Source organism: Pelodiscus sinensis, chromosome 1, assembly GCF_052426305.1.
Source record: "Pelodiscus sinensis isolate ZL-2025 chromosome 1, ASM5242630v1, whole genome shotgun sequence".
In the NCBI taxonomy this organism is placed as follows: domain Eukaryota; kingdom Metazoa; phylum Chordata; order Testudines; family Trionychidae; genus Pelodiscus; species Pelodiscus sinensis.
In genome coordinates, this window is record NC_143052.1 from 47,313,608 (window position 1) to 47,328,130 (window position 14,523).

The 14,523-nt window shown below is 42.2% G+C and overlaps 1 protein-coding gene across 7 annotated transcripts in view; it reads right to left on the minus strand.

Moving 5' to 3' along the window:
* ST7 (suppression of tumorigenicity 7) overlaps positions 1 to 14,523 on the minus strand; it is a 241,517-nt gene that overhangs the window by 54,128 nt on the left and 172,866 nt on the right. For all 7 annotated transcript variants that reach the window (XM_075929169.2, XM_075929170.2, XM_075929167.2 and 4 more), the window contains exon 10: positions 316 to 388. In XM_075929169.2, the coding sequence (XP_075785284.2) occupies positions 316 to 388 (73 nt within the window). The remainder of the gene's footprint in view (positions 1 to 315; positions 389 to 14,523) is intronic.

Consider the following 14,523-nt stretch of genomic DNA (forward strand, 5'->3'; position numbering starts at 1 on the left):
TTTTCACTATAATACTATCCAGGAAGCCATTGCTCAGTCAGATAGTATACAAATAAATTAAAATAAAATCATTTACTTTTAAGCTATTTTTTCTTTTTTTCACCACTGGTAAGGCACAATATTTGATAATTAGGGCAAATTCCTCTTTATAAAAGCCATATTTATTCTAAATTTGTCGCAGGCCAAAATTTCACCTGCCAGGCCATCAGATTTTCAGGGTGTGGGCTCACCATGTCACTGAAGAAAAATCTACAGTTAAAAATCAGTGAGTTTACAGTAAGGAATTTTGCTGGACAGAAGTTCTTCTGGACTTACTTGTCAGAGACAGCTCTGGCTTTGAGCAGTGCAGCTGTGTAGCATATCGTTGCTGATTTTGGTAAGCTTATATCTGTTGAAAGGAAAGTACAAAATAAATATTGGAACCCTGGGAAGTTTTCAGACAGAGAAAATAAATGTTGGAATAATTCTTCATACAGCACAATATCTAAATTAAATGGTTATTGGAATTATAAAGGTCCCTGAGTGATTTAGGAGCGTTAATAAGTTGTGCTCCTAAGTCACTCATGTGCTGTTGAAAATGCCACCCCAAAAGAATTATCATACTTTAAACCCCTGAATTAATGATAATCTGATTGTACAATGTAGTCATTAAATGATCTAATTAGCAAATAAATTTAGAATGATCTTTTTCTGATATTACATAGATGGAATTAAGGAATTCATTATTTTCATATAAAAACACACATGCAAACGAGGAAAGAGAAATTCTTTCAATATATTAGGAAATGTATCTATATCTAAGAACAGCTGGTGGGTGGCTGTCTAACTGTATCATATTTCCTTTGACTTATAAAAGTCAAGCAAACATTTATCAACTTACTGCATTTAAATATGAACAGCAATCGAATATGTTTTGCTTTTTGTAGAAACATTGGGACATATTTTAAATTTGTATATATATTTGTATTTTTGTTTGTTTGTTCTTGTAAGCCGCCTTGAATATTTTAAATAGAAAGGCGGGGTAAAAATATTTAAATAAATAAAATAGAATATAACAACTGGTATGCTCTGCTCCACTGATATAAGTCATCCATAAACTGGGCTTAAGCAGTTCAATCAAGTTTGTGCCTATTTTTCCTCACCAGAGTGGCACAAAGCATCTGAAGCATACAAAAGGAAAAGGCCCAAAAGCTTTCACTGTAATCAAAGCAGACATTAATTCTATACTATATCACCTAGCTCTCATAGACAGATGTTATAACCTGTCTTTTAAACTGATTAACATGTAGGCTAAATTTAGCTGAGTGAGAAGGAAATTAAGACCTGCTCCTGTAAACACTTGGGCTCTGTCTACACTGGCATGAATTTCTGGAAATGCTTAAAACGGAATAATATTCCGTTTTCAGTTTTTCCGGAAAAGTAGCGTCTACATTGTAGACGCGCTTTTCCAGAAAAGATCCCCGATCGCCATTTTCGCAATCGGGGCTTTTTTCCGGAAAAGACTACTGGGCTGTCTACACTGGCCCTTTTCCGGAACAGTGTTCCAAAATAAGGACTTATGCCCGAGCGGGAGCAGAATTGTTTTTCCTGAATAGCGGCTGATTTTGTACAGTAGAGCATCGTTGCTTTTCCGGAAATTCAAGGGCCAGTGTAGACAGCTCGCAGCTTATTCCGGAAAAGCGGCTGATTTTCCGGAATAAGTGGCCGAGTGTAGACACAGCCTTGTTGTATTACTGAGTATACTGCCTACTAGCATGAACAGAGCTCATTACAGAAATGGGACTATTAATTGTAGGAAACAGTATTCCCTGTAATGGCAGTATAATTATAGGGTATTTAAAACTGGAATACTACATATGCACCACTAAAATAAAAATACTTTATATAATTACAGTGGGACTCTGGTTCTAAGCAAGAACTGGGGAAGCTCTGGAGCACAGTTCTAAAAAACTGGTAACTCTTATTCATTCTGTATTTGGGATACTGAATAATGAAGGACACTAGGAAAAAGAACTAACGGCCCAATTATGTTCTAGTTAGTAGCTGAGAGACACTTAGACTACGTCTACACTGGCCCCTTTTCCGGAAGGGGCATGTAAATTTCACTAGTCGTTGTAGGGAAATCCGCGGGGGATTTAAATATTTAAATATCCCCCGCGGCATTTAAATAAAAACGTCCACCGCTTTTTTCCGGCTTTTAAAAAAGCCGGAAAAGAGCGTCTACACTGGCCCCGATCCTCCGGAAAAAGTGCCCTTTTCCGGAGGGTCTTATTCCTACTATACTGTACATATAGTTGGGGTTATTTTTCCCGATGTGCATTACTTTACACTTATCCACATTAAATTTCATTTGCCATTTTGCTGCCCAATCACTGAGTTTGGTGAGATCTTCTTGGAGTCCCTCACAGTCTGCTTCTGTCTTGACTATCCTAAACTGTTTGGTAGCATCCGCAAACTTTACCACCTCACTGCTTACCCCTTTCTCCAGATCATTTATGAATAAGTTGAAAAGGATTGGTCCCAGGACTGACCCTTGGGGATACACCACTAGTTACCCCTCTCCAATCTGAAAATTTATCATTTATTCCTACCCTTTGTTTCCTGTCTTTTAACCAGTTCGCAATCCAAGAAAGGACCTTCCCTCTTATCCCATGGCCATGTAATTTACTTGTGCCAGGTTGTTCTAGACTTTAAGAGTTAAGAATTCTGCATGCTTTCAAGAAAAATAGAAGTGATCTTTTTTGGATCATCCCAGTTTCAGCCTTTTAGCAACATAAAGTTAACTCATTAAATCACAAAAAAGGTGTGAAAAAATAGTGTGTCTTTCTGGGAGTAGAGTTGAAAATGAAAAATAATTTTTCCAGCGTTCTGATCTATTTACAGGTTTTTTAAAATTAGTTTTGATGTAGCAGATAATATATAATTTTTTGTTTGTGAAAAGGGTTTCTCTGAGCTCTTACAGCCATCAATCCAGCATCACAACAAGAGGAATATATACCTCTGCTAAACTCAGAAGCATCCATCAGTTAAAGCCCAGTCCTGTACCATGGAAGACAGAGGGAACTTGGCTATTGTCTTCAATGCAGGATTAGGTCCTAAAAGTGTTTGACATCAGTAAATCAGAACATGAGCACTCTCTAGCTTGAAATCCCTAGAAATAGGTTTTTTTTTCAGGCTGCATGCTTCTTTCCATAGAGCAGGAGGGTTAAAATAATGGAATGAATGACAGAGCTCTTCCACTTCTTCCTGGTTTTTTGAAGCAGCAAACCCCAGAACTCTTTGGATGGTGCAGTTAGATCTCCCATCTTTTTCAATCAAATTTAACCATTTTAATAAGACTGAAAAAAACAGAAGGAAGGGAGAGGCTCTCAAGGGAAGGGGTGATACTTCATAAAAAAACAGTCTGAATATATGAAAGTTGCCTTCTCATTTTCATATACAGAAGAATTAAACTACTTGGATGTGCCAACCAGCAAAAGAGACGAGAACTTCAGTATGCCGAGGGAGATTTTTATAATATGAGGTCCATAACCTGTTGTGCTAGAATCATTAAATCACACAACACAAAACCCAAAAAGATAGGGTTTCAACACCATTTTCTCATGTTAGATTGTTCATTACTATTGTTCAGCAGAAGCCATGGGAGCCAAATTATGATGTTTTGTGACACTGGGCTTAATGACCAAGAAGCAAATATCAGAATGGCTATTGTGTCCTTGCTGGGTGGCCTCTTTTCCTACTGAAAACCTTCTCAGGAATGGGAAATGAAGAAATATGTACAAATGTACATGTGTGTATTGCTCTGCAGATTTCCCTATGCAGGTTAAACCCTTCTCCCCATTTTTATTTTATTTTGCCTACTCTGAAGCAGATCACATTATTTGAATATTGAAGTTTGAATATTGCCCAAAATAGGTGTTAGTTCCTATATGGAATCCTCACGTTGCAGATAGAAGCAGAGGAGAATTATAACTGGTTACAAATTTACATTTAGTTAGTACTTTGGGGATCAAGTCTAAACTAGTCCTAAGAGAAAATTAATCTGTCAGGAACCAAGTTAAAGTTCTTCATAAATTAGTGTCTCCAGCTTGTAAAGCCATCTGGCAAAGCATCTCTATCTACATTGTTTCCCATCCTCTTGTCACAGCGAATGGTGCTCCCTCGGTGTGCTGAAATATGCAACTTCTATACAAGTGTCAAAACCTTCAGGATATTTTTTTTCTCTAATAAGCTCTGACGTATGAATTCAAAAAAGGATTCCACTCCTTACTGTTCTTGTCTCTAGAAGGTTCACTTAATTTATGATTATTTTCCTTGGACTAATAGTGTGTTGCATATATACTACCTCCAGTCAAATAAAGATAGGGCTGAGAAAGTGGATTCTTAATGGTGGCTTGCTTCACAAGATGTTTCTTTTGATATTTAAGGAGTTGAAACGGAGCTGTGAACATAGCACTGTGTCTACAGTGTGTGAATTAAGATTATTATTATTAACTGTATTACGGGAGCACACACAATGTGCTAGGTGTTGTCATGTGATCAGTTGTTTTCACCAAAAAAAGTAGTTATAGTTGGATAGAGTAAAAAAAGGAGACAAAAATACAAAATCATCCCTATTCAAGTCATCAAGAGCTCCTAAATGTTGACACTGAGCTGCTGAAAGATGGATGTGTTGCATGAGCAGTTATGGTAGTTAAATTTCCTGTTTACTAATAATTAATAAGAAGTTATTCTACTTATGACCAACCCCCCTAATACTAGTCTTAGTTCAGTAAAGCTCTGTGATTAACTCATGAGTACAGGTTGACCTCGCTGGTCTGGCACACTCAGGACCTGATTGATCCCAAACAAGGGGATTTGCCGGACCAGGGACGATCCCTCCCATTGTGGCCATGCTGCCACCAGACTAGGGCTCCAGCCTGCCCCCGCTGCTGCTCCCTCAGCCCGCTGGGGCTCTCCCCAGCCCTGCTTCCAGGATGAGAGCGCCATGTTCAGAGCTGCACAGCCACTCGGCTGTGCAGCTGGGGCAGAGTTCTGCAGCTACCTGGCTCCGCGGCTGGGGCCAGAGCTCTGTGGCCAGGGCGGAGGAACAGGGCTGGGGTTCCCTGGCTGCCGCTGGGGCTGGGGCTAGAGTTCCCCGGCCGCTGGAGCTAGAACGCAGAGCTACATAGAACCCTGGCTGCCGCTGGGTTTGGAGCTCCCTGGCCGAGGTCCAAGGTCCACAGCCAGGCTCGAGCTCCCCAGCCACTGGAGCCAGAGAGCTCCACGGGGGCCTAGGGTTGCTAGGTGTCCGGTTTTGAACCAGACAGTCCAGTATTTGAGCTTTCTGTTCGGGAAGCAAATTAAGAAAATACAAATGTCCGGTATTTTCTAAATAAGATGTAATATAGACTGTGATGTAATGTCAAGTGTGTCCAATATTTTTGCTGAAACCATCAGGCAACCCTACTGGGGCCAGAACTCCTCCCTGTGCCATCCATCCTCATCCCACCCCATACACATACAGTCTAGGCTCCTGGCTGAGTCACTTCACAAATGATCTGTCTGTCTGTGTCTCTCTGTCTCTATGTGTCTCTCTCTGTGTCTCTCGCTCTGTCAATCTAAACAACTCTCAGAGTGGAGCCCTATGGTCCTCCTCAATTTTAGATTGAATCATCAGACTACAGCACCACTTGTTTACCAAACATATTTAACTTCAGCATGGTCAGCTACCCAATTGATCCCTGCCACTGAATCTTCTCTGAGAGCTGTGACCAGCTCCTAAAAGCAATGAGAGAAAAGGGCTGGTTTGGAACAGAGTGTTATTTATTTACCCATGGGAAAATCACAAGCAAAGATAAAAGGGTTAAAATGACTAAAGCCTGAATGTATCTTATCTCAGTTTAGCTTTTCCTTGCCAATTTATGCACATTCTGCTGCAGCCAGAGCAATAGGGTTAGATAAGTCAGGCTGCTTCTGTACCTGCTATCTCTTGAAGAGCCTGGACACCGTCAGTGTTACTCTCTTAAGGAACAAGCTGTCTTTTTCATTTCAAAGTTCTTTAAAAGTTTCTGCCTCAAGTTCTTCTCAGGGTCTGAGCAGGACTCCTCAACTTGACCAAACTGTTTTTTGCATTTCACCTATATGGGGTTGGAGGTAGTCTCCTTAGAGTATTTTTCTGATAATGTCCATGTGAACACCAGTCAACTGAATTCTGTTTACAACCACAGTTTTGGATAAGGATTTACTCTTTCATCACTTTTTAGACATCAATACAATAATCACCAACTCCATAAATTAAATACTAAATTAAATTAAACATTAACAGAAATCAGTGTAAATAACTCCCATGTTCTTCCCAGGTGGTAAAAGGGCTACAGGGATTTATTTATGAGGAAAGACTAAATGAGCTGCAATAAATATGTGTAGCTTGACTCAGTGATGACAAAGGGGAGATGCAGTCATCAGGGAGGGAGAAGAATTGCTGACGCAGTTCCAAGGGGTTAAAAGACAGAATAATGGGATGAAACTGACCAAAGGGAAATGTAGGTTGAATATCGGGGGTGAAACATCTTGACAGAGAAGCAATTAGAATACATTACAATCCCCCATGAGAAGTGGTGAGTGGTCATCATTTGAGTCATTTTAAGATATACTGGAGAAAATACTAGAAAATATTCTGCAGGGAACAATCTGCACTGTCAGGGGGAAGAATAAGATGATCTAATATTTTCATTGTACATGCAGCACGCAGTAGTCCTGTTTTTCAGTTAGTCTGTTTAATACGCAGGCAGTGTGGGCTCTCCTGTCACACTCGTGAGAGTAGCCTACAGTTGAACAAAACTCTTAGGGCCAGATTCTGGCCCAACAATAAGGAACAATATGAATTTCAACACAAAAGGAGGTTTTTTTTTTTTGTTTTTGTTTTTTTTTAGTGTAACTATGAGAGAATAAAAACAGAGAACTCATACAATTGACAATGTTTTGCTGTTCAACTATGCAGCATTTGCATTGTTGGAGTTGTTAAGTTTGAATAAACTTTTCCAAGGTTCACTGGCTGGTTATAAACATTTCCCATAAAGGTCATGTTTCAGTTTCAGAAACTGATAACTACGTTGATCAAGCAATTCATCTCCTTTAATTTGTAGCATATGATTTACTAATTTGAGGAAATGAACCACTCCTTCCTGGATGAAGATAATGAAGAAGCTCTGAACAATTAGTTAGGTCTTTGTCCATTTCCCAGTGATTTTATCCTGCACTGTCTTTACAGAAAGAGGGCAAACAGAAACAGGCCACAGGAATCAAAGGCAAAACTGGACCAGACAGTATGGACAGGCACAGCTGATACAGATACCTAATTGAGTGCAAAGCAATACTGAAATGTAGGGAGGAAATCAGTCCTTAAATAAGACTGACAGAGTCCAAGAAGAGAATTTAAAGGAGAAAACATTTTGCTCAGTCTCCTGATGTTGCTGTTCTCTAGTGTGGGGATCTTCTCTGACATGCATCACTAACAGAAGGATTGAGCAGGCTCAGATTTGACCTTGTCAATAAGAATATTAATAAATAAGCACTTTCATTCAAAGGAAACAAAAGGATGCAACATTAGAATGCAGCTTCTTTCTCCGTAGTTCATGTTACGTTTTCACCCCAGCAGAGAAGAAAGGATAATAATGTCCACGTTACATTGGGACAGCCATACTTAGAGAGCAGAGTCCCTGTTGTCAAGTTATCTTCTACCAAGCAGAAAACTTGATATGATAATTCCTCTTAATGTTGAGAACTGAGAGGAGCTAAGAAAGTGAAGCTGTGGAAAAGAAATATAGAATGAGACTGAAATTGTGTCCTTGAGGAGCAGAGCCAGTGTGACTAGGGTTTTTGTGCTGTGGGCGTTCTCGTAAACTGATGTGAAAAATTCTTACCATTGGAATGCCTTTTCAATGTTAGTAGAATTTACTCAGTTCACAGAGATGCTATGGTGACTGTAAGGATGAAGACATTAAATGGGAAAGAGTCCTTGGATTCATTAACATAAAAAGCCAAAACTTGCAGTCCTTGCATTCAATGACTTCAAATGGAGTTTTATTCAAGTAATACAGAGTCATGACTACAGGGCTAGCCCCAAAGGAGAACATGATCAACAATCATGCTCCATGCACTCTTCTATAAAGAAGATTCAAATTCTATACACAGTTTATTCTAAAGCCTTGATTTTGATGTCACATTAGTTTAAAATTGGAGCATCTCCATTGAATTAACCAGAGTTATGCTTGAGGAATACTGGCATCAGAACGAGACCATAAATGTTTAGAAGTATGATTTTCCTATCAGTATGGGCTGAATTCTCCTGTCACTAATTCTGATCTTACACCAGTATGTCTCCATCAACTTCAATGTTACTCATATTTAACCCTGGTGTAAGTGAAAGGAGAATGAGACAGCATTTACGAAGATGTTCTTCAGGAAACCAGAAGGTTCACATTTTCAATAAGCCTAAACTGGAAAAAAATGTCCCTTGATCAAAAGAAAAAAAGAAAAGAGAGGGAAAGAGAATGTGTGTGTGTGGAGACTATTTGCATAACCAAGTAAAAGAGAATCCATCCTTTTAAAGTCCAACTTTCAATTGTCTGAAAGATCTCTGTGTTCACACATTGCCCAGGTTACTAGCCAAAAGCAACCTAAAAAGAACTGGCAGTCCATTGAGGTTAATAAATCATTTGCTCTCAGCACCATAAAAACAGGACTGTTCCCTTGGAAAACAACCAGTTTAAAACTAGGGTAAGAGAGGCATACAGGGCTTATTTGCTAGCAATCCTAGTTGTTTATTCTTTCAGAAGACTAGTCCCATCAGCAACCATAACTACTTCTACTGTAAATAACATAGATGTGTGTCAAGCCAGAGCCAAAAATCCTTTTAGGATTCAATAGTGTTTAGGTCATCTGCACTCTATTGACAGACCCTATACTCTGAAACCATAATGATGTAGCTCAGCAACAGTGCATATCTTGCCACTAATGAGGCACATTTTCCATGAATAATGAGTATGGACATCATCTCTGTTGCCAGGTACATAATATAAACAAAACTCAACACATGGTCATTGGTAAAGTAGTATGTCTGCTCACAAAGACTGACATTTTAAAGATTGTGAGCCAAGTTTTTAGCCAGGGGTGGAGGGAAATTGCTCTAGGAAATAATTTGTTCATACGTTATCAAAATACAATAAATCAGGTTTGGTCTTAGCTGAATAATGGCAGTGGAATGGGACCAATAGAAACTGCAGATAGGGAAGTATAAATGAGTTCATTGTTTTATATTCCAATAAATCTTACAACACATAAAGCTGATGAGTTCTAAAATGAGCTGAGACTCCTCTAAAAAGGGTCTTTAGAGGCTCATGAATTTTAAGAGTTATGCTGGTTAAACTGTTGTTTGCTGAGTCCTTGTGTGCATTTGTTAAATATACACAGATGACTTTATATGGCAAAATGAATAGTGCGTAGGTCTATAAGGACAAGAGAAATGGTCAGCATCAAATTTCCTTTCAGGCTTTTACCATCAATATCTACTTTTCAGGTAAACTTACAACCTAATTTTGGAATGTGCCAAATGCTTTCTGGGAGATGATGGCATCCTCAAGTCCTACTGGCTTCAGGGAGAGCTGAAGGCACACACACTGCTACTCAGGAAGCGCGCAGCACAGTCCAGAATTAGGCCTTTCATATGAAAGAACAGAGAGGAAGGATGGCTCTGTGGTTCGAGTGCTAGCTGGAGATTCTGGTTTAATTCCCTACTCTCTCTACAAGCGGACTGTGTGCCCTGGACTAATATGGCAATGGGAGTAATAGGACTTCCCTACCTGGGAGGGGTGTTGTGGGGATAAATTATAGCAGACTGCCAGATTTGAACAACTTTCTGTTTCAAGCTAAGTACTTTAAAATCCACAAGGTTACTCGGATACATTAAAGATCATAAGGTGCTGAGTTACCATGGCAATGGGGCACTACGATATTACAGGTCAAACCTCTAAAATCCAGGACTCTCTGGTCCAGCAACATCCATAGTCTGGCAGGGGACCCAGAGAGCCCCAGGTTCAGAAGTGCAGCACAGGCTGGGCTGGTGGTGGGAAGCGTATCCCCAGTGGTGCTGATGTGGTGGGAGCACAGCCCTGACCAGGGCTGACAGTAAGGAGCGCAGTGGGGCCAGCAGCCAGGGACGCAGCTCTGACTCAGACTGGCGAGGTAAGGAGTGCAGACCTGCCCAGGGCTGGTGCTGTGGGAAACACAGCCTCCTTCGGGCTGCCACAATGGGAGGTGGGACAGAGGACACGGTCCTGCTGAGGGTTGTCGGCAGTCCTGGCTGGCACTGGTGGCTGAGAATGCAGCCCTGGCCAGGGCTAGAGTCAGAGGGGCCAACTTGGACTGGTGCTGTGGGAGACATATCCGCAGCTGGGGCTAGAGGCAGGGGGGACGACCCCTGTGCAGGACTGGCACAGTAGGGGACATAACCCTAATTAGGGCTGGCACAGTAGGCAACTGAAGGCAGCAGCGGGTGGCAGGAAACACAGCCCTAGCTGGAAGCAGAGCCTACAGCTGGGTAGGGATCCTTGATCTCCCCTTGTGTGGCAAACTCTGTGGTTTGGGACCACTCAGGTCCTGAGAGTACCGGACAAGGGAGGTTTGACCTGTATATAGAAGATAAAGTACATGCATGTCTGTGTTTTCCTCTGAACTTATCAAAACAGAGCCATGGGGGGGCCTATGTCTGAGTGATAGGAGTTACTGAAAGAGGGGAAAGCAAAAGAAAGACCTTTGAGTGAACCGGCTATTGTTTTGGAAAAATGTTTCTTTTCCACTGTGCTGCTCCCAACCAAGTTGTACCCCACAAAAATTTCTTCCAGAGTTACTACAGTAAACTTCCGATAATCCAGCACCTTTAGGACCCAGGGGGTGCCGGATTATCAACTATACTGGACTATCAGAAGGGGGGGCTATGAGGGGTCTGGAGTGGGGTGGGAGGGGATGCCACCCCAGACTCCTCATAGCCCCCCCCTTACGATAGTCTGGCTCTGCCCCGGGCGTCCCTGATTCAGCCGCTGCTGGTCAGTTTCAGCAGCAGCTGAATCGGGGATGCCTGCAATAGAGCAGCTGGGGTGCTGCCGGGTTGGTCCCGCAGCGCCGAGGGGCGGCGCTACGGCACCAACCCAGCAGCACTCCAGCTGCTCTTGGGGGCGCCTGGGACAGAGCAGCTGGGGTACTGCCCGGTTGGTCTCGTAGCGCTGCCCCTCAGGGCTGCGGGACCAACCCGGCAGCACCCCAGCTGCTCTTGGGTACGCCTGATCTGTTTCAGCAGCGGCTGACTTGGGGACGCCTGGGGCAGAGCAGATGGGGTGCTGCCGGGTTGGTCCCGTAGCGCCGCCCCTCGGCGCTTCGGGACCAACCCGGCAGCACCCCAGCTGCTCTGCCCCAGGCGTCCCCAAGAGCAGCTGGGGTGCTGCCAGGTTGGTCCCGCAGCCCCTCGGCGCTTCGAGACCAACCCGGCAGCACCCCAGTTGCTCTGCTCCCGGCTTCCCCGATTCAGCTGCTGGTCAGTTTCAGCAGCAGCTGAATGGGGGAACCCTGTCTGGCTGCCCCAGCACTTCCGGGTTCCTGATGGTGCCAGACCATCAGGAGTCCCGGAGCATTGGATGCCGGACTAATGGAGTTTTACTGTAGTACTACTAGATGTGCCATGGCGTGACATTCAAAGAGCAATTACTGTATACAGTAATTCTACTGAAAGAAGGTGATTAAGCATTGAAAACACATATTATAGCCATGCCTCATAGTGCTATCTATTTGTTATGGTTGCCAGACACCTCCCATGAAAACAGCCTATTTTCTCTGGCTTACAACTTTGCCAAAATTTAAGTGGTTAGGCTAAAATTTTACAAGCTGGGTGTCTGTCTCAGGTGACTGTTTCTTTGAACAGCTTTAGTGCCCCCATGCTATAGAGGGGGGACATTTGGCCTAAGGGGGACTTGGTGTAGGTTTGGCAGAATTCAAATTATTTTATAATATTGACAGAAATATATCAATATTTCTTTTAAAGCATTTTTCCCGATTTGAGTTGATTTAAATTTTCACAGCTGTACACCATTTTGGGCTTTGATAATTTTTTAATGATTTTTATCAGTTTACATTTCCACAGTTGTGGGACACATTATGGGAGGATGTCAGACAATAGTTATTTACTAACAGCAGACATTGAGATTCAAAGAGTAAAAACTTTATAACCCTTAAACTGCAAGCTGTCAACCTCACATGTCAAAATATGCAAAGTAAATATCCTTAAATCAAATACTAATAAGTACTCAATCAGTATTTTTATTACTTTGCCCATCTGCCCATTTGGATTATTATCGATGGAAATACTGATTATTGCTTTGTGGGTGCACTATGAAATTCACATTTACTGATAAAAATTTAACAGCAAGTCTACCTTTGTATTAGGGATGTGACTTTTGTAGCCCATGTTAAAATTCGCCAAAGTTATAAACCTTTGCAAAATCACTGTTCACATATGCTCAGTATAATAGCTTCAGTTATAGCAGCTAAATTCTCCCAGTGTTCCATTCTCATTGACCATGTTTGAGCCTCTGACACCTCCTACAACTAACTAGACTGTACCTGCTACATCTCCACTGGGCATGCTCCATCCCGTCAAAGCTTCTACATGTGACCAGGCTGCTGAATGCCTGATCATGCTGCATCTCCTCATAGTTGCTACATGAAAACTGGGTGAGTCTGGGCATGGGATCTGGGAGCAGGTTCCTCCTATGTTCTCAATAGCCTCTCTCCCCAAGTCACATGGAGTAGAAAGCCATTTCATTTGAATGCAAGGAGGACAAAAACAAGACCAGAGGAGAGGGAAAGGAATAAATTGTGATAAGAAGTCTGGTGCTCCTGAAAACTGTGGAGGAGAGAAAGTGGGATTGGCTGAGCAAAGAGACAGCAACGGGGAGACTAGGAAGGCTGGGACTTGAAGCCGGAAAGGAAGGTTTAAAGGGGGTCTGGGACAAGTTGGGAAAGGTGTATGAAACTAGGAGAGGACTGGGAGCTGGTGGGAGAAATGGTGGGGGAAAAGGGGACTGGGAGCCATCTGGATGGATGGGGAAACATTGAGATTGGACAAGGAAATTAAGGGATTATTCAAATAGGGAGACTAAGACTAAGTAAAAGCATGTGGGGAAGTAGATATGACAATAGGGGAGGAAGGAGGAGAACTTGGAATGACTGGGCAAACAGATAGGGACAAAAAGTATGGGAGAACAGAGCATAGATAAGGAAGCAAGAAGGGGGTGAGGGGATATTGAGTGCCTGAGCAGAGACCACATGTTAATGGGAACTGGGTAGGAGAGGAACATATCAGATGAGGAGCTGGAAGGAAGGGCTGGAAGAATGGAATGAGAAATCTGAGAAGTGAAAACTGAGGCTGTGTGGGCAAGGGGAAGAGGCTTGGGATGAAGAGTCAGGGGTGGGGAAGAACAGTAAAAGGTTCTACACCCACCAGCACTGCCCTGTAAAGACTGGAATGGAGCCAACACTCACAAGTCTCATCATTTTTTTGCTGTAAGCAAATTCCTGTGAAACCCAGTGACAAAGTGTGTCTGATCATGCTCTGGCATTGGGCCACACAGAAAAAAGTGCAGTGGATCTACGTGGTAGATCTGAGGTCCCAACCAAGCTGACCTATGTGAGTGTCAATATGAGGCCACAGAATGGAATTTTTGTTATTTTCAGTTTTCTTTTTAAATAACTTAATAAATTCCACCCAAAAAGCTGCTACGGTTTCAAAGTCAAACACTCAGAAGTTAAGAGCTGCCAGGATTTGGCCCCCATGGACACATCCATTATGACACAGTCTTTAATCACATAATCACATACTATATTTTCCATTCAGTGCATAGACTAGACCTGCTCTGGAGAAGATTCAGCTTTGTGTAGTAGAGGAGACTGTTGTCCATGGATCCCTGCTTCATTTGTTGCAGATGTTGGAAGGTGTATAGTTTTATTACGTGGTGGACAAATAGGAAAAAGTCCAGAGAAAAACAACAAAAATAACTGAAAGTCTAGAAGGCATGACCTATGAGGGAAGACTAAAAGAACTGGGTTTGTTTATTTTGGAAAAGAGAAGATTGAGAGGAGACATGATAACAGCTTTTAAATACCTAAAAGGCTGTTACAAGCAGGAAAGGAAAAAATATTCTCCTTAACTTCTGATGACAGGACAAGAAGCAATGGGCTTAAATTGCAGCAATTAGGTTGGACATGGAAAATCTTCCTGTCAGGGTAGCTAACCACTTGACTACGGAGGCTATGGAATCTCCATCCCTGGAGATTTTTAAGAGCAGATTAGACACGCACCTGTCAAGGATGGCCTAAATGGTGCTGGGTACTGCCATGAGTGCAGGAGACTGGACTTAATGACCTCTTGAGGTTCCTTCCAGTTCTATGATTCTACTATTATATGGTCTGCACCACTATAGTATCTGAGCACCT